This window comes from Melozone crissalis, unplaced genomic scaffold (genome assembly GCF_028551555.1).
Source record: "Melozone crissalis strain CALT ecotype California unplaced genomic scaffold, PUWL_Pcris_2 ptg000008l_1, whole genome shotgun sequence".
Classification (NCBI taxonomy): domain Eukaryota; kingdom Metazoa; phylum Chordata; class Aves; order Passeriformes; family Passerellidae; genus Melozone; species Melozone crissalis.
The window spans coordinates 18,841,922-18,864,772 of NW_026535786.1; the positions used below are offsets into that span (position 1 = coordinate 18,841,922).

The following is a 22,851-nucleotide window of genomic DNA, read 5'->3' on the forward strand; positions in this document are numbered from 1 at the left end:
TTACCCACCCCTAGTCCACAGAACTCCAGTTTTGTGATTCTTGTGAGAGGTACAGTCACCTTACCTCCCAGTGAACGTAGGATGTGATATTTTGGGAAAGGCTGAGAATTTTTGCCCTCATGTTAATATGAGCACAGACATTCAGTATTCTCTCCTACCTCCAGGGCAAATCATTTGCCACAAAACACAAACTGAATGCATATTAGCAAAACCACTACTAATGTTTATCGGTGCATTTGAAAACTTAAAAAAAAAAAAGATGGAAAGAAAGGAAAGGGTTTTTTTCTTTGAAACATTAATTTCAAGGAAAGTAGAAGGTGCACCTTCACCTCCAGACAATATAACTGAGATCAAATCCAGTGTGTTATCACAGACATGTATCAGCACCCCTACCAATAAGCAAAATCTTGGAAAACACTTAAAGTAGTATTAAGGTCTTGGATATTTTTAGGTGTTACCCCTCAACTACAATTAACTGGTGTTTTACACTGAGGGTGCTCAGCACACTGAAGCCAGTGTGAATCAGCTAAAGACCAGGTGTTGCCAGCAAAACTGTGCCAGTTTACGTCAGCTCAATAGAATGGTGTCATTTAGACCATGAAGGGAGAGCAAAGGACATGACCCTGCCTTTACCCTTGTCTCTGTAGGTATTTTTGTACCTTTTCTCTTCTTTTTTTTTCCACTGCTTGTGCATATTCATAGGAAATAGATATGACTCTAATTTTAGCACAATAGTAAACAACCTGGTCTCTTTAAAAATTACAAATTAACAAACAGTCATGCCCATGTGATGTTTGAGGAAAGAATATACTGACATACATGAGGACCTGAAAAAGAAACTGGTTGGAAAGTGAAGAAAAATTGGATTTCACTGAGAAACTCCCATAAAGCAATAAAAACAAAGAAAGAGGAAAGACAAGGCAGAAATAATGAGATTTAAAATAATAATTCTTAAACACCAGAGCTGTTATTGAGACTGATGGAGAAACATACTTTTTTATCCAGACAGTGTCCATTTGGTGGGAGGAAAGAAAAAGCTGAGGTCGGCGAACACCGGAGAGCTGGGATGCGTGAAGGAAAGAGTTAAGGCTGGAGTCACCCTCTCTGAAGTGCTCTGTGATGCTGTGCAGTGTTTCAGCCCCCAGAGCCTTCCTCCTCCTCCCTCCCTCGCTGTGTCAGAGTGGGGAGGAGGCGGGTTCTGCTGAGCTGTTAAATCCTGAGTGAAGTTTCCCCCATTTCCAGTGGCCACCGTTGTCTGAGGCTGGTTCGGAGCAGGGCTGGGGTTGCCCTGACATTCCTGGGACCGCGGCCAGCCAAGAAGAAAAAAAAGACGAGTGTTTTACAATTTGCTTTTGTCAAAGCGTGGAGAAAGGGGAAAGGGAAGCGTCCGCTGTTGTTTTTTTTCAGCATCACATTCCTGTGTTTTCCTTCAGCCTGGAAAATACATTAGTGCTGGTGCTTTCCTCTCTGGAAACAAAGGAGCTGAACGGGACTGAGGAAGCAAGGAGTGGGAAGGAGGTTTGGGAAGTTTAAAAGAGAGGGACTCGGAGCAACCAGAAGTTCCCTTTTCTTAAATGAAATCCCTGCCTGTGTGGGTAACCGGTACAGCAAAAATCCAGACCTGCAGGTAAATGGAGAAGCAGAGATCACAAAGGAAATTTCCGCTAACCTCATCCCGCCTGTCAAGAAGGTGAAGAAGAAAGTTAAAAGACACACAACAGGCTCTGCGACCTGTTGGGCTGCGCAAAGATAAATCACTGAACAACAGTAAAGCTGCATGGCACTGGTCTCCTTTTAAAGGAAAAAGACGTGAGAAGTCGTCTCTGGCAGGGGAACTTCCCTGAGAGTGTAAGTCTCAAGTCAAATTCTTGTCTTTCTGCTCTCTGTACGGGACCCTTCCTCTGTGTGTCTTTGCATGTGTGTACAGTGAGAGTGTGAAAGAAACAGGGAGAGTGAGAGAGAGAGAAAGATGCAGATCCCGGTGTCGTTTTAGATAGACAGTATCGTGTTACAGAAGGATGATCTCATTTTTTCCTTAAGAGATCCATTCTGTGTTTTTCCCAAAAATAACTGTAAAACTTACAAAGCCACTAGGGCAGGACTGAGGTTTAATTGAGCACTTAAAAATCACACTAAATAACCAGCCTGTGCTTTGCAGTTTTAATCACTTGTGCAAGACATCATCATACTGTTAACATCTAATTTTTCTCCTTCTCCCCCCCCACAACACAGATTGCACAATGAACTGGAGGCCAGCTCTCAGCTTAGCCCTGCTGTGGGCAGCATGGTTGGTGTGTGGCTCTGAGAAGACAGAGAGGCTAGTGGAAAGGGGGAGCCATGGAGTTAGGAAAGTGCCCCTGGCTTACAGGGCTTCGAGCAGCCTTCTGAGAAGGTCTGGAGCATCCCTGAAGAATTCAAGCCCAAATCCTCGACACCCTGTTACCAAGAGGGATTCCTCAGCACCTCCAAAGCCACCCACCAATCTCCTGCAAGGAGAAGCACGTTCCCAGGCCAGGGGGACAGGGAGCAGAGTTAGATTGGTACAGAAACTCACAGCTGCAGCCAAATACCCCAAGTCTGAGATGATTAAGGATGAAGGGATATCCTCTACCACCCAGTCACGAGGGGTACGTTTCCTCTCAGGGTCAAGTTCTCCCAATGTCCTGGCCAGCTTTGCAGGGAAAAATCGGGTGTGGGTCATTTCTGCCCCCCATGCCTCTGAGGGCTACTACCGGCTCATGATGAGCCTGCTGAAAAATGATGTCTACTGTGAATTGGCTGAGAGGCACATCCAGCAGATTGTGTTATTCCATGAAGAAGGGGAAGAAGGGGGAAAAGTTAGAAGGATAACCAATGAAGGAAAAATCCTGGAACAGCCACTGGATCCTGCCCTCATCCCTAAGCTCATGAGCTTTCTGAAACTGGAGAAAGGGAAATTTGGCATGGTACTGTTGAAGAAAACCCTGCAAGTGGAGGAAAGGTATCCTTATCCAGTCAGGCTAGAGGCCATGTACGAAGTCATTGATCAGAACCCCATCAGAAAAATTGAGAAGATGAGGCAGAAGGGTTTCATCCAGACATGCAAAGCAGCTGGGGTGGAGGGGCAAGTGGTTGAGGAAGGCAATACTCGGGGCACCATGCAGCCTACCCCTGGCAGTGAACATGTCCAGGTGTCAGCAAAGAAGGAGGATCTGAGGAAGACCAGTAATCAGCCAACAAGGACCAAAACAGTGAGGAAACCAATGACAGCCACAGTGGCCACTCCTCTGCCCACAGTAAAGACCACTACCCTCCCTCCCACCACCACAATTACTCGTGCTACCACCCATGCAGTGACAACAGCCAGCTGGTCTACAACAACAACTACACCCTTCCCCAGCACACAGAGGACCTGGACCACAAAGTCACATTCCACCACAGAGTACCACAGGCTGCCAGTAGCCCCTGATGCCACCACGCCACGAGTCACAGCCTCTGAGCACTTCTACTCTCCTTTGTGGAAAACAAACCGCAGGGACCGGCAGCGTGGCCCCCAGGAGAAACAACCGGCAGCCACAAGGAAGCCCAACAAGGCTGCCCACTACGACAGCTTCACAGAACTCCCAACACCTCCCTCAGTGCACTACACAAAGGCAAGTGTGGGTAGATTTAAAGATAATAGAACTGATAGAAAGGACTTTAACCACAGGGACCTGAATGTCACACCTGGGCAACACAAACCATCTAAGACTAAACCACCAAAAAAGAAGACTCAAGAAAAGATACTCAGTAACGAGTATGAAGATAAATATGACCAGAGCAAGCCTGCTAGTTCCCATTTAGAGGAACAGTTTGCAGCAGGAAATATTCCCCAAAAGAAAGGAAAAGAATCGAAGAAGCATGACCGAATGGATAAACCTGAGAAGAAGAAGAAGAAGGACAGACCTGACAAGCAGCAGAAGAGTGAGAAGCAGTCCAAGAAGGTCAAAGCTGAAAAAAAGAGCAAGCAGGACAAAGACCGCAGTAAGAAGAAGAAAGGAAGCAGGACTGAGAATGAAGATTTCCCCAAGTCCAACAAGAAGACTTTCCTAGAGCCTTCCAGGAAATCAGCAACTAACCTCCTGGAATATTTTGAAGGCAAGAGGAGACTCATTGTAAGTAATTCATTAATCTGAATTTTATTACCTAAATAAAGTCTTATCTCCCTCGTAGTAGGAGTATGTGGAACTATAAGCTTAAAGTGGGTTTCCATTACTCTTTTCTGGTGCTTTTGTCTTAAGAGGTAAAATTTGTAGACCTAAATTATTGTTTTCAAAAGCCTTCTATTGGAAATCTTACATGCAGTATAAGAATCAGTCACCCAGACATTAGGATAAAATCTGTTCCCAGCCACTTCCATGAGCCACCGTATAGCCATCAGATTATCTTGCTTCCAGTGGATATGTAGGTGTCAGGATCTGTATCATTAAGATCAATAAAATGAGGTTCCAGTGTGGATTACATCCATTCATCACTTTGGGGTACTTGCCAAAGTTACCACGTTTCAGTGCTCTGCATGTCCTGCCAGCTGGCACACCTGCTTTGTCTTGGTGCTGGTGTCCCAAAGCTGGAAGCAAGCCAGGTGGCTTGGCAATACTAGTGCACATCTGACTGAGGATATGCATAAAGGCATGTGATCAGATGCCCTGAGGGATGGGGAATTTGGAATTACGATCTGATGTGAATTTGGCATTCATATCTCCAAGACATCTTCAGAGATCCTGTGCAAACTTTATTTTGGTTGGGGTTTTTCTCCTGCTGTTTGTATTAAACTGTAACATTCCAGTAAGTTTTCAAGCCTGAGAACTTCAGCATGGTCTGGAGTTACTCGTCCCCAGGTTTCATAGCACTGTATGTTTTTCCAACTACTTATAAAAACCACTTCACCTGGGACAGGAAACAGTTTTAGTTGTAGTACAAATGTTTTTTCTGGCAGATGACACATATCCTGAAGGGTACACTTTGGAAAACATTTCTTTAAAAATATTATTGTGGGAGCTGGTTTCTTGCAATTATCCTGCTGCAAGTTGGTCTGTTTCACAGTTATTGTCCAATAGTCATTGTCGCAAATGCCTTTGACTTTCATGCTCCGTATTCCAGTACAAATAGCTAAGGTGCCAAGCTAAGATGCCAAGTTAATATTTCAACCATTGGAATGTAATGAATCATTCTGCTGATCATTCATGGGCCTGAAAACAAGGCAACTTTCTTCTCCCCATCCCCATTCTTCAAGGTGTAGGGAATGTGCAGAGCTAGCATAGAAATTGAAAAAAGGCATATATTTGAAAAAATTCAGCTTGACTGAATTTTGCAAATAATGCCTATTAGTTACTTGTTTACTGATATTTAGCCAAAACCAAAGCTCAGAGAGAGAAACTATAGAAGTTTCTCTCTGTAGAAGTTGGGATCCTTGAAATTTGATCTCAATGTTGTGGTTTCCAAGAATATAGGTAGCATCAGGACAAATATAAACAAAGTTGAAAATTAAAGAGCCAAAAGTAAATCTCACAGATGTCAGACCACCACAGTCCTGGCAACTTAAAGGATTGTCTGAAATGTGAACCTTCTGATACTGGGCCACCTCACAGCTGGATATCTGAGAAAAGAGTTGCACAATCTCAGGTTATCAGGCCAGAACTCACTGAAGACAAATGATTATGCCATGCCGCACCTCACTTTTCCTGAATCTAATTACATCCTCAACCTGCCTACTCTGAAGCTCCCTGAAGAATAGGTTTGGTTTGGTTATTAGTAAAAACAATGGCTAAACTCTATTTTCTCATTGCTATGTGGAAAATAAAGAATTTCTCAAGTTTCTTTGAATCCCGACATGTGCCTATTTGCATTCCTTCCAATCAAAGTCTTCAGTTCCCTTAGGGGAACAATCCTTACTATTAACTCTGTCATTCATGAGTCTTTAAACTCACTCTCTAGAAAATTAGCCCACATTTCTGTAGAAGCAGCTCTACCCAAGTTGATCCCCATTGCTTTGCTGTACTTTTCTCTTTCAGACTGGCTTCCAAGGACGTTGTTTCAGTGCTGTTCCAAACATCTTTTAAGAAGGACATGGGGTTTTAAGCTCTATGTCATTAACAATTTCAGATTTCAGTGTGAATTTCGAACATCTGGGACTTTGAAATCTATTCTGGGTTAAGTTCAATTAATGACAAATATAGATCCCAAGTGCAGAAATTGAAAAAACTGTACGGGTTTTTAGTCCAACAGCCTCACCTCTCTATGGTGGAGGTTTTGTTGCAGTCTTACAAATGTTTAGAAATTTTGGCCTTGTGAGTTTGGGTTTTTTGTTTATTTCTCTGTGGTGATGAAATGCAAGCTGACAGTTTTTTTGTAACACTCCATATATACCCACATGCACATATACACATATGCACACCCACACACATGCACGCATGCAAATGAGGAACGGGAAGATAACCAGAGGACTGGGGCACCTCTCCTTTGGAAACAGGGTGAAAGAGTGGGGGTTGTTCACCCTGGAGAAGAAAAAGCTCCAGGGAGACCTTATAGGAGCCTTTCAGTAGCTAAAGAGAGCTTATAAAAAAGATGGAGAGTGATAGTTATGGATGCTCTATCCCTGTAAGTGTCCAAGGACAGGCTGGATGGGGCTTTGAGCAACCTGGTCTAGTAGACGGTGTCCCTGCCCATGGCGGAAGGGTTGGAACAAGATGATCTTGAAGGTCCCTTCTCACCCAAACCATCCCGTGATTCTGTTGATAGAGACAGTGCACATACAGCCTGGGTTAAAACAGACCTGGCACAAAACTTTGGTTGGAAATGTGCTTTGTTCTACAAGGTTTGATGAAGCAGATCAGATTCAGGCTAGACTCTGCATTCCTGCTTATGACCTCCAAATATAGGAGGAGACAATATAAACCAATGGTCTGTTTTTCATCTCAGTCCTCAAAGCCTTGTCATAATCATTTTTTTTTAATTTGAAGCTTTTTTGTGTGCATTTTAAAAGCAATATTTTACATACTGTAACCCTGAAACAAAATCCCCTTTCTATCTGTCACTCTCATTCACCTTCATGTCCCAAAGCTGTAGTCATGCCAGGGGTCTTTGCATAAACGAGAGGCAGATTTTATAAGTCTAGAAATGTTTTTACATTGAACTGGATTTGTAATGAGTGTACAGTAAAAATTAGCCTTAAGGCCCAACAAACTTCAGAAGGCAACCAGAAAATTATTACTCCTGTTACAGGCTAAAGCATAAATTTGTAATTGAAGGATTTTGGTGACTATTTATGACCTTAAATCATAAAACTTGAGTCTATATTCCAGCTCCCTTTGTATTTGGGGGATCAGTGGCAGGTGTTTGATTGCAGTTCACTGCTGCCAGTTAGAACGATTACATTGCTAGAGTTGCATTATTCCTAGGAATCTTCTGCTGGAAATTGCTGCGTAGGATCACTGAATGTTGTTATGCGCACCCCTTCCCTAGAATATTTTCATCTTGGTCACTGGTGAAGGATCTGAGTTGTATGCTCTAAATTTTTTTTAAAATTAAATCTTTGCAATCCTTAGAAGGCTTTGAAGTAAGCACTGTAGAATGTAGAGCTTTTTATACTTCTGTTGTTGTAATTGTTCATCTTCCTTTTTGCCCACAGCTGTGCCTTTGTGCAAGTGTAAGTCCTGTAAGACATCAAAGTAGCTTAGAACAAAGAAAAGCAAAATCAGTTATTTTCAAATGAAGTCACAGGGGCCTTAGCAAGAACTCAAGGTCTTGCTAGATGGCCATCAATTACATGAGTACTCATGTAGCCCTGATTGTACTCACCCCTTGGCAGTCAAAACAGGCACGGTAGCCCTGCCTGGACTGTGGGATGAGGGCAGAGCAGCTGCTGTGAGTGAGTCAGAGCACCACTGAAGGCTGTGAGGGAGACCTGGTGGGCCTAACAGAGCAAGGGATAAAAGGAGAGTATGTGGCTTTTTGTAAAATATCATGACATTTCTTCTACCAGCATTGTGGTAGAAGCAGCAGAGGAGCTGGTGCAACCAGCTGTACCTGCTTCCGAAAGTTTTCCTGCAGCTGACTGAATGGCTTTGGGTCAGGCCTGGGCATGAGGGTACACTCCAAACAGAAATAAATAACAGCTTTATGGGAAAGAAAGCCCACCTTGCAGACAGCCACTGGTTCTCCTTCAGCTAAATAATCACCTGCTTCATTCCTTATACTTAACAAACTGTTTTGTCTCTGCCACCAACCAGCTGATCACAACCCCCAAGGCGGACAACACCATGTACGTCCAGCAGCGAGACGAGTATCTGGAGAGCTTCTGCAAGATGGCAACCAGGAAGATCTCAGTCATCACAATTTTCGGCACCATGAACAACAGCAGCATGAAAATTGACCACTTCCAGCTAGGTTTTTTCCTTTTAATACTTTCCTTCCATCTCATGGGCACAATACAGATAACAATGGGAAAAATCACCCCAGCTTTTGACCCCCAGGGTCAAAATCGAAGATTATGCAGGACCTGAAAAGTAGTTCATCTAGATATATTTAGTGCCACCTTCTTCACACACATTCAGATTTTCCATGTAGACAGGTGACACTGGGCATCCATCTCTCTTAGGTAGCTTTGAAACAACTGCTGTCAGTGTTCATGTCCTGGGGAAGAACCCATCAAACCAGTGAAAACCTGTCCTTTTGTAACAACAGTGCCTGGACAAAGACTTCAGGTTGCAGTCCAGCAAAGCACTTAAGCTTAGGTATCTCTTGAATCATTAAATCATCTCATTTCTGTCTGAATCTAAAGGTTAACACTACTATGAGTGCTTTGCTGGATGAAGCCAAAGAAATACAAATATTCAACAATTCTACACTCCAAATAGAATAAAAGCTTCTAATTTTGCTTACAAGTCCACCACATCTTTCCCCTCAAAGTTCATCTGGTTTTACCAAACTTTGGGAAAAAATGTGTGATGGAACAGAAAGCTCAGGACCTGACCAGCTGCAGGGTGTTTCAGGTCTGGCACATAAATGGCCAGAAGATCACAGATTTATGTCTGGCTTCCAGCTGTGCCTCTGCTACTCTCAGAGGGAAAGGACCTAGCCTTGTGTCTCTGAGTGACAGTGAGTCACAAATCCTGCCAGACTGTCCATTTGTGCACCTCCTTGACAAATCTGGAGCAGTACAGGATTTGCCACATCAGGCCAAGGTTACTCAACGTCACGTTTTGTGTACCTAGATCCATCTGCCTGTCAGTGGACTGTTTAGGATTATGGTTAGCTCTAGTCTGGCTAATATTCAGACATTCGCTCTGACATAGACCATACTCTTTCAGCCTGTTCCGAACTTAACCTACATCCAAACTTTCCCCAAACCACATAAGAGTATATAACAGCTGAGTTCTCATATGAGGAATTAAATTGTTGAAGAAAAACAGGAGATTTAGAAGGGTAGGTTAAACCTCACATGAAGTTCATCTTACAATTTTGTCCAAAACACCAAATCCTGAGCTTTATAGCAATAAATGCAATAGGAATAAATAATACAAATATCTTTCTGTTCTACCTCCCTTTCTCCTCCACCCTTCCTGTTTGTATGGCCTCTTCAAGGCGCATTCTCTGTGAGCATCAGAGGCAGCAAAAGCTCCTAAGAAACATTTTGTACACGGTATGTTTCTGTAGTGAGAAGCTTGAGCACCCAGCATGATGAGGTCTACTAGGAGTGCGGCATCTTGGGACTGAAATACAAAAGACAATAACAGAAAAGTCAACAGAAAAGACTTTTCACTTGAAATTTCAAACACATTTAGAAGTGGTCAGTGAAAGACCTCAGTGACACTGGTCGAGATTAGCTCACACTGATACCAGAGAATATTTCCCACTTTCCCACTGGAATGACACAAAAGCTGAGTGTCACTGCAGAGGTACTCTCTTCAGACCAAGGTAGCAAATGTGGTTTCTTTTCCCCGTGAGAAACAGGGCTTTAATCAACTAAACATCAGCCCCTGGATACCCGTCCTACAATCAAAGCAAGCATCTAATCTATCAGGCCACTGCACTGCTAAAACAACCTGCTTTGTAACGTCATTGGAATTATTTCTAGAGATAAATCATCTACCCAGCCTGTCTAGCTGCCAAAGATGTATGGAGAAATGTTTATCCATTCTTTCAGAGAAAAAGCAAAGAGAGTAAGGACTTTGCAGGTAGCAGCATAGTCTCAGCTCTGGTGGATCTTCATGCAAATCCCAGATGTCCTCTATGAGGAGAGTGTCAGGGACAAGCAGTGACTTGGAAGGAAAGAAGCAACTAGATTAACTTCCTTTTTCTCCACAGAAATAATTTCCAAGTTTGAAAGGCAGGTCAGCCTTTGTGGTATTATTTTTTCCTTGATACAGAATTTTGTGTATCACTCTGTAATTTAATATTCTTCTTCTCATTGTAAGTTTTGAAAGAAAATCTCCTAAAAAGAAAATTCTAAAGAGCTAATAAACTTCATATTGATACCTAGAGTTTAAAGCAGAAAGGTGCCATGGGTCAGTTGGTCTAAGTTACTCCTGTACCTTAGCTGTTTTCCATCACATTTCACAATAACAACTTTTGCATTTTTCCATCTCTATCTAGGCCAATGAGATAGTCTTTGCTTTTAAACATGAACTTTTAGTCTAAGTTTTAATGGTCATACTTGCCACTAGTAATACATAAATCTCTCATCAAGCACATTTAGATATATTTATGAAGTGGATAACCAATTAACACATCTTGCGATACATCCAATCAAAAGCTAATAGCATTGCTTGTTAATTCTTCATAAAACTTTGAACTGAGGTACATATAACAATGAAAACTCATATAAATTAGATATATAGCATGATAAGTATAACCAAATTTTAATATTTTCTGGCTTGGCTTTTTTTTTGTAAGCAGTGGGCTCAAGATGTGAAATCTAAAGATCAGATTCTAATTCAGACATTTTCCCAAAATTTTAATTCAGAAGTTTCATTCAGTCTATACACTACACAGGATGGATCTACTGCAAAATTTGAATCAGATCAGTATGCTCCTTAAAAGCCCTGTATGTTTAGAAAACAGTTTTAAATGCTTTACCGTATAATGACTAAAATCTTTCATGTTGTTGTGGATCAATTAATCACATCTCTATTTGCTGAAAAATAATTATGGACCAAGGGACTGAAAAGCTGTATCTCTGGATTCCATCTCTTGATGACCTGCTGTGTCTCTGACTTCAGGCAGGTTGCTTAAGCCATGGCTGAGATTTCTAAGTGAGGAGATGAATATAAAATTCATAGTGGTGTCACAGGGCATAGGCAGGTTAGCAAGCTCTTGGTGCCCAGGTAACATTTCACTTGGTGTGTGGTTTAGCCTGTCCTTAGATTTCCAGGCTTACAATTAAGGAGGCTTGTTTCAGCACTGTTGCAGTTGTATGGAGCTGTGCTGAGGACATGGAGACTTTCAGGAGCTGACTGCAATGCACCCTGGTTGCACAGAATGTAAGGGACCTCAGTAGCTCCACAGGCTTGTCTTCAAATCTCTGTCTTCAGAAGTCTTTTTCTCATTGTTTCAGAATGTTTTCTTAGAGTGGACCACTGAGTAGGTACAAATCATTGCCAAAACTAACTTTTTGCCTGTCAGGCTGCTAGAATCAGCAAGCAGAAGGAGGAAGGAGTGCCAAAGTGGGGTATCTAGAGAGGTATGCTGCCAGCACTGCAGCATTCAAGACATGTTGAACAGTTTCTGGTTTCTTATAGTCACTGCATGTAAATTTTTAAGACTGGTAAGGTTAACTCTACTATCCTGGCCTACCTCAAGCTGTTCTAGCTATATTTTACTTACCCAAATCACCTATGCTGTTTCATTTGCACATGGTGCACATAGTCAAAATTTCTATTCTCAATTACAGAAGTGGCTACATTTCAGGAGCTCGTGAAATGATTAGTACATGCATATACATGTATGAGCATATTGAAAAAATCTCAAAGATCTTTCCAGGAAAAAGCAAGATTTCTCAAAAGAATGTACAAATGATAAATACTGAAGTGCATGAGTCTGAGGATCATCTGATTTTCAAAGGCTATTGGGATGGAAAACTAGACAGTTAAAAGTCATATGAATGAAAAGTTCACACACATGGTTTATAATACATTGAATATGCAGCAGGAAGAGAGCTTCTGAGAAATGAATTTTCCCTTTTCTTATAAGGCAAAATTAAAGGCAGAGTGCTGTGTCATTCCATGACTATTTTTATTTCTCCTTTGCCTCACATTAAGATAATGAAAAGCCCATGAAAGTGATAGAAGATGAAGATCTTGTGGACCAGCAGCTCATCAGTGAGTTGAGGAAAGAGTATGGGATGACCTACAATGATTTCTTCATGGTGTTGACAGACACTGACATGAAGGTCAAGGTGAGGGTTTCAACTCTTTGAACTCAGCTCTTTTGAAAAAAAATGCATTGGAAACATATGAAAAAAAAAAGAAAAATTTAGGAAATTACACTTCACTTGCCTGTGAGGCACATAAGATACTGATGCAGGATCTGGTTATTGCTCAAGGACAAGCAAAAGAACAAACAGTAAGCGAAATTTTCAGAACTTAGGTAGCTATCTTCATTTTCTGCACTTAGGGGATCTCAGGAATTGTGTGTTTCTGCTGGAATGATGAGGAACAGAACCTCCTCACACCTGACAGGGTTTTAATGTAGTACCTGGCATTCTAAAACACACTGTTTGGCTGCTCAACAGGATGACAGCACATTACATAAGGACAATCCTCTAGTTGAATGGCCTTACAAAAGGATATAACAACTGCAATGGCCTGGCTTTATCACTTTGGGCAAATACTGAAAATATAACACTTCCAAAGGGCAGTCTGACTGCAAAAACAATTATATTTCCCTAGTTTCTGATCTGTTTTAGGCTCTGTTGCCTGTGTGCAAATTAGAATACTTGGATCTCCAAATATCCTACAGTGCTGTGATACATGCAGAAGGACTGCTAATATGAGCATCTTCCTACCCACCTGTCTTGGTTTTTCTTCCTTAACAGCAATACTATGAAGTACCCATAGCAATGAAGTCTGTGTTTGATTTGATTGACACCTTCCAATCACGAATTAAAGACATGGAAAGACAGAAAAAAGAGGGCATTGTCTGCAAAGAAGATAAGAAACAATCCCTTGAGAGCTTCTTATCCAGGTATTGCCTTCTGTTCTTATCTACTGCTAGTTCTACTAATTATCTACTAATTATTATTACCAGAAAAATACTCATGTAACTATTTCTGGAATTTTAAAATATAAATTTCTCAGTATTTACAATGTTAAACAAATACAGAGATGCAGCCACAGCTGAATGTAGTCTTGTGTAGAAGGCTGAAAGACAGGAAGCATGTTTCCTGACAAACTATATCTTCCTTGGACACTGATTTTCAGGGCCTCAGTTTCCCCATCATGACATGGAGATAATAAAACTGATTTGCATTAGAAGAGCAAATAAGGATTAATTCACAGATGTTAGCTCAATGTTTTGAATGTATGAAGCACAGTGTTTATGTGTTTTGATCATCAACCATCCCAATCTCATTAATTTCATTCTAATCCCTCCCATGTAGCTCAAATCAGTAATTAATTCTCTCTAACTTCTTTCTTAGACTGCTTGAGATAACAGTTTGTGTTTGCCATTATTAATCATGCATGTTATTAAAGGTCTTGCAGATGTTTTTTGCAAAATGTCTGAGACCTTCTACAGGAAGACAATTTTGTTTCTGCAATCTCTACTTGCATCTCTGCTCTACCCTGAGACCTAAATTCCAGGCAATAAATTTATCTGGACTGTGGGCATTCAGACCCACAGAAGAACTGTGCAGTTACAGCCCTCTCTCAATTATCACAGAATAGTTGACATGAAATTAGGGCTGCCCATCATTCTAGACCTTACCTGTTACAACTGCGTCCTTGTCACCTACTATGAGAATGCATGGCAATACAATTAATTTAAAAATAAGCTTTAAAAATACGATTTAAAATAGGCTTTAAAATTAGTGAGGCAGCATGATAGATTATGACAAGGAGGAAAGGAGCAGCAAGTAAATGAATAAATTGTTGGTTCATAAACATTTTAAAACTCAATGGCCACTTCAACAGAAAGAGAACTTTTAACAAGATCCATCCCACCCACTTCACCACCTCCTGTTTAGGTCCCAGTGATTCATCCTTGAGACCACCAAGAAGAACCACAGTTTGGAAACAGCTGAACAGCACAAGAAAGATCTTGTATACTGGAAAGGGACAGGCCCCAAATCCTTCTTTGCTTGGAAACAGCCCTAGTAATAAACACACATTAGAAAACTGGGCACGAAAAAGGCAGAATGTTGCATCTATAAACAGAACTGCTGCTGCACAGAATGCATTTGTTGTCTGTGAAACAAGCATCAGGCTTTAAATATTGGGTGGACTTCTCTAGCCACATTAACTGGTCAGATTCCCAGTAAAATTAATTCCAGCTTTGTCCGGTATCCTGTTCCCAGTTGAACAAGAGCCCTGGCATCATCTCCCTGGTGTTACTCCTTCCAGAGCTTGTTCTTAACAAACCTGCCTGGTGTGAAAGGAGACCATGAGAGCCAGAACCAGCTTGAGTAATGCTTAAAAGCCATGTAGAAGGAGGAAAACCTTTAAGTTTGGGGGCGAGTCCCCCTCTTAGATCTAGACACTGGCTGTGCTGCTCTCCAGGCTCACACATGAGAACAGGATGCAAAACAGGTGGAGGAGGAAGAAAGGATCCACAAAGGGATAGGTCTGGCAGATTTGTCAGGAGTATTGGTCCATGACTTCTGATGTCAGAAATAAAGCAGAAATCTGTACATTAGTGTTGATGAACTAGCAGCTGTGAAGGACCAGCTGAATTCATTTCTAAGATGTAGTCCCAGATGAGCACACCAAGTGCTCCTGGGGTAGGGGAATAAACAGCTTGAATGGCTTTCAACACTTTTCAGCTCTGTATAACTGTGTAACTCCAAACGAGATATTAAAAAAAAACCCATAGAACCAAAAAGAAATATAAAAGTATCTTAAAGTGACCTGCAGGTTTTCCCTAGGCAATATATGATCCAATGGCCACATTCTCACTCATTGTTCATAGGTAACCAGGGGCTTTTCTATACAAAATAGCACAAATATTATTTTGTTCACCATTTGCAGAACAATGATACTAAATTTCCCTCCTTTTCTTCATATCACATATGTGATCCTTAATGATTCTCATTCCTATTCACTTAATTGTACATGCACATTCATGTTTCTTTGCTGTTCCTCCTGAGAAAGATAAAAATTGAGGTTTGCTTTTCAAGGATTTACTTTTATAGTTGTAAAAAACCATCAGTATTGATCAACAAGTAAAGACATCAGCATGCCCTGCTTTTCTAACAACTTCTTCTCTGACTTTGAGCAAGTCCCACCTTATCTTCAGCTTCTTTTAAGTGAAGCAGAATTGACTCTGCATTAGCCTTCATTTTGAGATCTTCACATGGTGCAGCAGAAAAGCAGGCTATTATTATAACAGAGTAACATCTGCATCCATTTAAAAGATCATTTCCTGCTGTAAAAATATCTCTGCAGCTTTGCAAATTCCTATAAATCTGATTTATTCAGGTTAAGTGAAGAAGTACCTATATTTAAAAAACATGTTATTGAGAGAGTATTAAAAACCTCTAGAGGTTAGAATTTTTAAAAATTTTAAGTGTCCCTATGGCACTGCCTTTCCTTGACAGGAAAGAAAGGAGATCCTTATGCAAAATCTTGGGTAGATGGTGCGGTCCCTATTAAAGAAAGATTCCAAGATCTATCTTACTGCCCCATGCATGCCCTATACAGCCATGGGCTGACACAACCACACACTTACAGACAAGCTCAGATTTAGAGCCATGTTGAAGGTATTTTGAGCAAATGTGGTGCAGGAAAGAAAAAAGAGGTCAGTGATTATTTACACAGAAGTATGAGTTATGTCTGAAATGAAGATCCACCCTAATTCTCAGACAGCCCTTGGACTGCAAAATAACTGTGCAGTTCCAGCAGTGGTGAATGACGTAAAAGCTAAATGCCTAGTGAGGAATTCCACAGGAATCCTTCTCTCTTGAATATACACTTCTCAGTACTGCTGGAACTATGAAGGGCTCTGAGCAAAGATCATAAACTTTGCAGTGTTTGTTTGGTGAAGCAGCAGCACTGCAGGTGTTTCTTTGAAAGTTTTGGAGGGGTAAAGTTCAAAACAAGCTGTAAAATTCAAACAAAACTTTATCCTCTCCCAGTGATGGACAGAACTGGGAAGATTTCCCATCCAGCCGTTACTTAGAAGTTGTGAGAGATTTGACATATATCGGCCTACAGAAAACAGAAACACTGAGAGGACTTGAGTCACATGTCATGACCATGCCTGGCCACACTCTCTTTTCAGGTTCCGATGGAGAAGGCGCCTGGTGGTGATCTCTGCTCCCAGTGATGAAGACTGGGCTTATTCCCAGCAGCTTGCTGCTCTCAGTGGACAAGCCTGCAATTTTGGTGAGTTAGAAGGAATTATATTCTTGTTCCCCCAAACCGCATCCTTCCTGGTGATGTCACCACGGTTCCTTTGCTCAAGTTTGAACTGGACAGTCTGAAGTCTGACAACTGAAAACCTTCCTCCAGATCCAAATGGAAGGTTATGTTAAGCAGGTAGTACAGCACACTAGTGGCTAAGACAGCTAAACAAAGGATTCTCTGGAATCATTTTTGAAACATTAAACTCATGTACCAGAAAATACTAGCACTCCAAAGATTCTCTTCTGGCTTGTACTTCAGGAGACTAATAGTTGTTTTGGTACAGCACAACTTGACAAGGAAAATGCTTGGTAAGGGCAGATCCTTTAAAATCCAACTGCAAACTAGGCCAGGCATCAGGGAAATGCATGGACACCAAGGTTTTATTCTTTTCCTTACTGCTTCATTGTCAAAATCTATAAGAATATTAATGGAATCCATTTCAATCTAATAAAGGCCCTCCCAGACCCATAACTAGGTACTTAAGGTCCACCTACATAGTCAGTGGAGAGAGAAGGGCTTCTCCAGGAGACAACTAAGGGGAAGACCCAGAGGTACTCTTCTGTCTTCATGCCACGAAGTGCAGAGAGACTTACTCCTCAAGTCCCTAGCAATGCACACCCCATATGGGGTCTGGACTCAAGTCCTTCAACAGAACAAAACAGGTCCCTTTGAACAGCTGCTATTTCAATGCATTTCAATTGCACCAGAAGGGAGATCTGCACAGTATGATTGTTAACTCATAATCACCTGGCTTACGTTCAGAGCATCAGCATCACCTCATTTGGAAAGTACCAAAGTAAACTCCAACACAGGCCGCTGCAAAATGCTTTCTGAAGAATAAAATGTAGTCAAAACAGTTGAGTATCCCTACCCTTTGGCAGCTTGAACATAATCCAGTGAGCTTCTAAAGCACTTATCAACTAAGCACACTTTTAACTGAGTGGTATGTTTCCAAGCATCTTACCTCCAAGTTATAAAAGCAGTTACATCAAAGATTTTTTAGATTGTACTGACTCATGTTACATGAACAGTTCCTGCTGTCCCTAAGGTCTTTCTTCAAAGCAGAGGCAACAGTCCAAGCCTCTGTGCAGAACAAATGGAAGAAGCGAGTACCTGTCATAAGCTATTCCCTGTAGTCATTCAGAGTTTAACTGGCATAGATTATGTTGCTTCTAAATAATTTTTTGCTGTGTGTATGATAAGTAAAAGCTTTACTAGTCAAGAAAACAGTGTAGGAAGATCCTGGACTTGGAGAATGGCCTCTTCAATTTACTGGTGATTCTGATGCTTGTATCCATATGCTACAGAACCACATCACCATGCTGCTGTCCTTGGAACAGCTGTATGAAACTGATAGCACATTTACTCAACACATCAGCTTATCCTTATGTTTGAGACAGATTACTTGACTGGCAGGGACTCCATAGAAACCAGCAATTCTCCTGGAGGGCTGGCTGAGACTGGGCCCTAATATAGCAAGAACAGACCTGGCTGATTAAACTGAAATCTGCCCAAAGATCTAGTCTGAACCAAAACCTTTATTTCCTCCACAGGTCTGCGCCATATAACAATCCTCAAATTGCTGGGAGTTGGAGAAGACATTGGAGGTGTCTTAGAGTTGTATCCAATTAATGGTAAGTGACTGTTTCCAGTTTCTTCAGTACTACCTATGAAGGGCATTATACAGTGCTGAGTACTTCTTTGCTGTAATTCCTTTAGAGGAATGAGTATGATTGTTTTCCTGTTTTGTTTCTTTTAAGAAATAAGATGACACAAAAATAAACAAAAAGCTTTCTTGGCGTTTCTGGGGTAAATATTTTATAGGTTCTTCAGGGAAAAAAAAAGCATAAATATCTGAGGTTCACCTCACTTTTTGATTTCCTGTGAAATGAAATCCTGAATTTCCCAGGATGTTCTTCTGCCAGCCTTGCTGTCAAAGACAGGAATGTCTGTGCCTGTTTACATGCCCAAGAGTTTGCAGGGCTAATAGAACACACACTCAGCAGATTCTCCTCTATGGATCCCTCATTTATATTCATAGAATGGCTTGGAGTGAATAGGACCTCTTAAAGATAATCTAGTTCCAACCCCCTGCCATGGGCTGAGACATCTTTCACTTCATCAGGTTCCTCAAAACCCCATCCAACCTATCCTTGAACACTTCCAGAGACAGAACATCCACATGGGCAACCTGCTCTTGGGTCACACCACCTGTATCCTAAAAAACCTCTTCCTTATATCTAATCTAAATTTACCCTGTTTCTGTGTAAAATTAATACCCCTTGTTCATTCTCTGGGCCCTGGTAAAAAGTCTTTCTCCATCTTTCTTATAAGCTCTCTTTAGTACTCCACTTGCATCCCAGCATACTCTTCCAGGTAGATCCTATAGAGAATCCTTAAGCATTGTCAAATGCTGTGGGTTCCTTTGCTACCTAATCCAAACAACTGCCTCCGTCAGTGGAGGAACAAAGAGAAAGCAGCTTATTTATTCTGTGCATTAAAGCATTCTAGTCCTTCTACAGCACAGGAACATTAAGTCCATATATGAGGAAAAAATAAACAGAGAAGGCTGATGTCAGACTTCTTCCATCAACACTCTTGCAGCTTCCACTGATTTTTCACTGGAGGCTTCCATGACCTTGTTTATAGTTCCTATTTGTTAAGATAACAGATCTTTGTCCAATCTCTCCTTGAATTGATGTTGACTTCTAGCACTTGTTCTACTGGGAGAGCTTTTAGAGAAGTACCTTTTATTTGGTCCCGATACCTTTGTTTGATTCCTCTTATTTCTTGTGTGGGAAAAAAGGTGAAGTTTTAATCCCTATGCATCCCTGCAGTAACACTGACATTCATTCCTACTTTGCTTCTGCTTCAACGATGCTATCATTGGACCTTTGGAAGACTTCTGAAAATTCACATAGCCTTTATCAGCCAGGCCACTCTTAACCACCTGCTTGCTGACCTCTTTCAGAGAACCTGAAGTCTGTAAGGCAAGGTGCCACAGTGTTAAGAGCCCTGTTGCCAAGCCAACTATGTATACATGTGCCCACTGATCTTAGTTTACTTACAGTTTCTACTCATTTACCCAAGACAGACTTCACACTTAAAAGCCTGGAGTTCACCAGATTTACCCTAGAACATATACATTAAAGAGGAAATGACATCTACCACATTCCATACTGCACATATCATGACAGATCAAGAGTGGGGCTCTATATCCTGCAATTCTTGAAATCACATTTCAATTATTTTAATTTCTTTCATTGTTACTGTTTTCCACATATGTCTTCTGCAATACATAAACTGGTGACCCAAGCTGAAAAGACATCAAAGAAATTAATGGATTTTGGGTGACAAAAAGATGTATCACACTACAGTAGCTTCAAGCTAGAGAATAAGGAAAAGTTTACTCAACTTTAAAAAGCTGTTAAAAATACATCCTTAGTTCAAAGGAGAGTAATTTCGTTTCAGATACAGGAAATGGATCTGAACTTGCAAATTACAAGAATCTTATATTGCCAACTCTTGGGCTGTATCTTATCTCCCGTTGCTAATTTTTTTACCTAGAAATCATCATCATCTCCTGAACAAAACATTAATGCTGATTTTATGTGATCACTTTCTAGGAAGCTCAACTGTAGACCGAGAAGACATCCCAGCTAATTTAGTGAAAGACATTCGGAATTATTTCCAAATTAGCCCCGAATATTTCTCCATGCTTCTAGTGGGGAAAGATGGCAATGTCAAATCCTGGTATCCTTCTCCCATGTGGTCTATGGCAATTGTGTATGACCTGATTGATTCCATGCAGCTCCGGCGCCAGGAAATGACAATCCAGCAGTCACTGGGCATGCAGTGCCCCGATGATGAGTATGGTGGCTATGGCTACCACAGCTACCACCAGGGCTACCAGGAGGGCTACCAAGATGACTACCGTCACCATGGAAGTTACCACCATGGATATCCATACTGAACAGAGTGACTTAGCCTCTGGCTGCCCCCATGTCTGTCTTCCGATAGCTATCCAAGCAATTGGTGGCCAGTTGCAGAAAATCTTCCCAGGCCACCTAGATATCCACGCCTTGTTCCTCTGCTGTTCAATCAAGGGACTTTGGTTACTTGCCTTCTCAAAAAATGCAGAAGCCTTTACAGTGAAGCAATTCAAACCAGTAGCATTGAAGCTTTAAACAATAAAGACTCCTTTATACTTTTAAACCTTTATAAACAAAGGCCATCAGCAGGTGCTGTTCGTATTAAAACCAAACAAAAGAATGCCCCAGCCCATTGGCACTACAATTGTCCAACAATGTGCTTTTTACTACTTTTTCTAAGGAGGAAAAAAAAAGTAAATTTATTGGAAAGTGAGATTTCATTATGCTTATGAAGAAAAACAAAAAACCACATTTTGTGTCTCTCCTAGAAAAGAAAAATTTAAGAAAGAAGCATGGGGCATGCTTTTTAATAAGAACAACAACAGCAATAAAATCTTTTTGAAACACCATATTTAAAAAGACAGCATCCCTTCTACAGTGCATCACCATTGTAATTAGCTGACTTTATGAATGAAAATAAGACTTATGGCTATGGCAGAACCTGTTCCAATACAATACAATGTAAAGTTCTTAACTACAAAGAAAGTTCTTAACTACAAAGCTTACTGCATGGCTATTTATTCTTTCAGTTGGGGTCCCTGTTCTTTTAGGTCCTGCCCACCTCACTGATAAATCCAAGTTAATGAGAGCTAAGTAGACATACCAACCAGGGTTAGCACTGTCTGAAATACAGAAATCTGAAATGCATTATTTTCATCAGAAAAAGAAATCTCATTCAAGTATATTTTTCATGAGGTGTAACTAGCTCTCTATAATAATGTTTTTAATTAAACTTTTACTCCAAATTTCAAATTTTCTTTTACCTTTTCTCCTCATACCCTTGCCTACAAACGTGATCTGGATTAAATGTTTATAAAAGTACTTGACATTAAATTAATCTGCTAAACCATCTCTATTTTTGCCACACTTTCAGAAATGGTTTTTTTTCTCCCTTCTCATTGATGTCCTTGGGCATTGGAGCGGTAGCACCACTCTACCCTACTGAAACCAGTGTCAGGTACTGCTTGCATAGCCATGGTTTCAACCATTCATAGTCATTGTTTCTAGTCATTTGGGTTAGATTTCTAAATATTAAAGATGCAGCAGAAAGATTATGGAATATCTTTAAGTGAAGATACCATGTCAGCCTTTATAATGGAATATTGGTCACTTCTGAGGTTGAAGGTGTGCCTGACCAATCATATTTCTTTTTATAATCCATGATGTGGGTGCACATCACATATAGATGCACACAACGGGGCAGTTGTACTAGGTATTGCTATCACAGAAGTAGCACAGGAATAGGGAAAAGCTACAGCTTTAAGCTGGCCAGACCATGCCTTCCATTTTGACTTCTTCCATTTTCCTGATTCCTTTTTCCCAGATAAAAACAAAACTGGATAACACAAAAGTTCATTCAAAAACAGATGCTTTCTTTAGAAACTTAAGTCACAAAAGGTCAAGCATTCCTTCTGAATGCCAAAAGGGCAGACAAATGGTCACAAGGCCTCAGCTGTACAAACCTGGTCACTCTCTGGGGCAGGCTGCCCTCCCTATCACAACATCCAGTCAGTGCAGGGTACAGCTCCTGACTAACCTTTCTCAGGGGACTGGAGCTAACTGGGGGAAGGCATTTAACAGAATGATTTTGAGAGGACTGCTGCCTGCAGAGAGCTTCTGAGCTCTCAGTGACAATAGCACTTCCACAGCTGAAAGCAGTGGACAGAGAAATTCAAAAAACCAAAAGAATCACAGGATGGAAGGGTTTCTAGAAGAAAATGGAATGTCCTGTAGCTCACTTTTTGAAAACAAGAGCTCATTGCATTACCTTGTATCAAGGTCTGCTGCCTAACTTTCCTTGCCTAAAGCAAAAGCAGAGGAAAGTACACCAGACACCTAACAGGCACCTCCTGTAGACAGAAAGAAACACACCCTTGGAGCATTTTCTTTCAGGTGTTCATTTAAACTCTCCTGTAATCTTGTTTTCATGTAAAGTCTTTAAATGAAAGCCCTTTTAACTCACACTACAAATCACATAAATTAAATATCCTGTGCTGCAAGGGTTAACTTACATTAAAAAGAGTACAGCACCTGATCCAAATGGCTTTTTTTTTATACCCCTGTCTGAAATTCAAAGTCAAATTGTGCAAGTACCAAACCCTGCCTAGGCATTCAGGAGGAGT

At 41.0% G+C, this 22,851-nt stretch overlaps 2 protein-coding genes across 3 annotated transcripts in view; one reads left to right on the forward strand and one right to left on the reverse strand.

Moving 5' to 3' along the window:
- SLC35A5 (solute carrier family 35 member A5) overlaps nucleotides 1-22,851 on the reverse strand; it is a 167,118-nt gene that overhangs the window by 130,586 nt on the left and 13,681 nt on the right. The gene's annotated exons all lie outside the window — the stretch shown is intronic.
- CCDC80 (coiled-coil domain containing 80) lies at nucleotides 1,198-21,174 on the forward strand. The gene is made up of 8 exons (XM_054270101.1): nucleotides 1,198-1,848; nucleotides 2,233-4,133; nucleotides 8,247-8,403; nucleotides 12,276-12,412; nucleotides 13,052-13,200; nucleotides 16,453-16,556; nucleotides 18,131-18,211; nucleotides 20,204-21,174. The coding sequence occupies exons 2-8, from the start codon at nucleotides 2,241-2,243 to the stop codon at nucleotides 20,548-20,550; spliced, it is 2,868 nt and encodes a 955-aa protein (XP_054126076.1). The 5' UTR covers nucleotides 1,198-1,848; nucleotides 2,233-2,240; the 3' UTR covers nucleotides 20,551-21,174.

Excerpts from the sequence above, each read along its gene's own strand:
- CCDC80 (XM_054270101.1), top strand. The coding sequence starts at position 2,241 with ATGAACTGGAGGCCAGCTCTCAGCTTAGCCCTGCTGTGGGCAGCATGG. Across the intron at positions 8,404-12,275 it reads AATTGACCACTTCCAGCTAG|ATAATGAAAAGCCCATGAAA; the intron begins GTTTTTTCCTTT and ends CCTCACATTAAG. Across the intron at positions 12,413-13,051 it reads ACACTGACATGAAGGTCAAG|CAATACTATGAAGTACCCAT; the intron begins GTGAGGGTTTCA and ends CTTCCTTAACAG.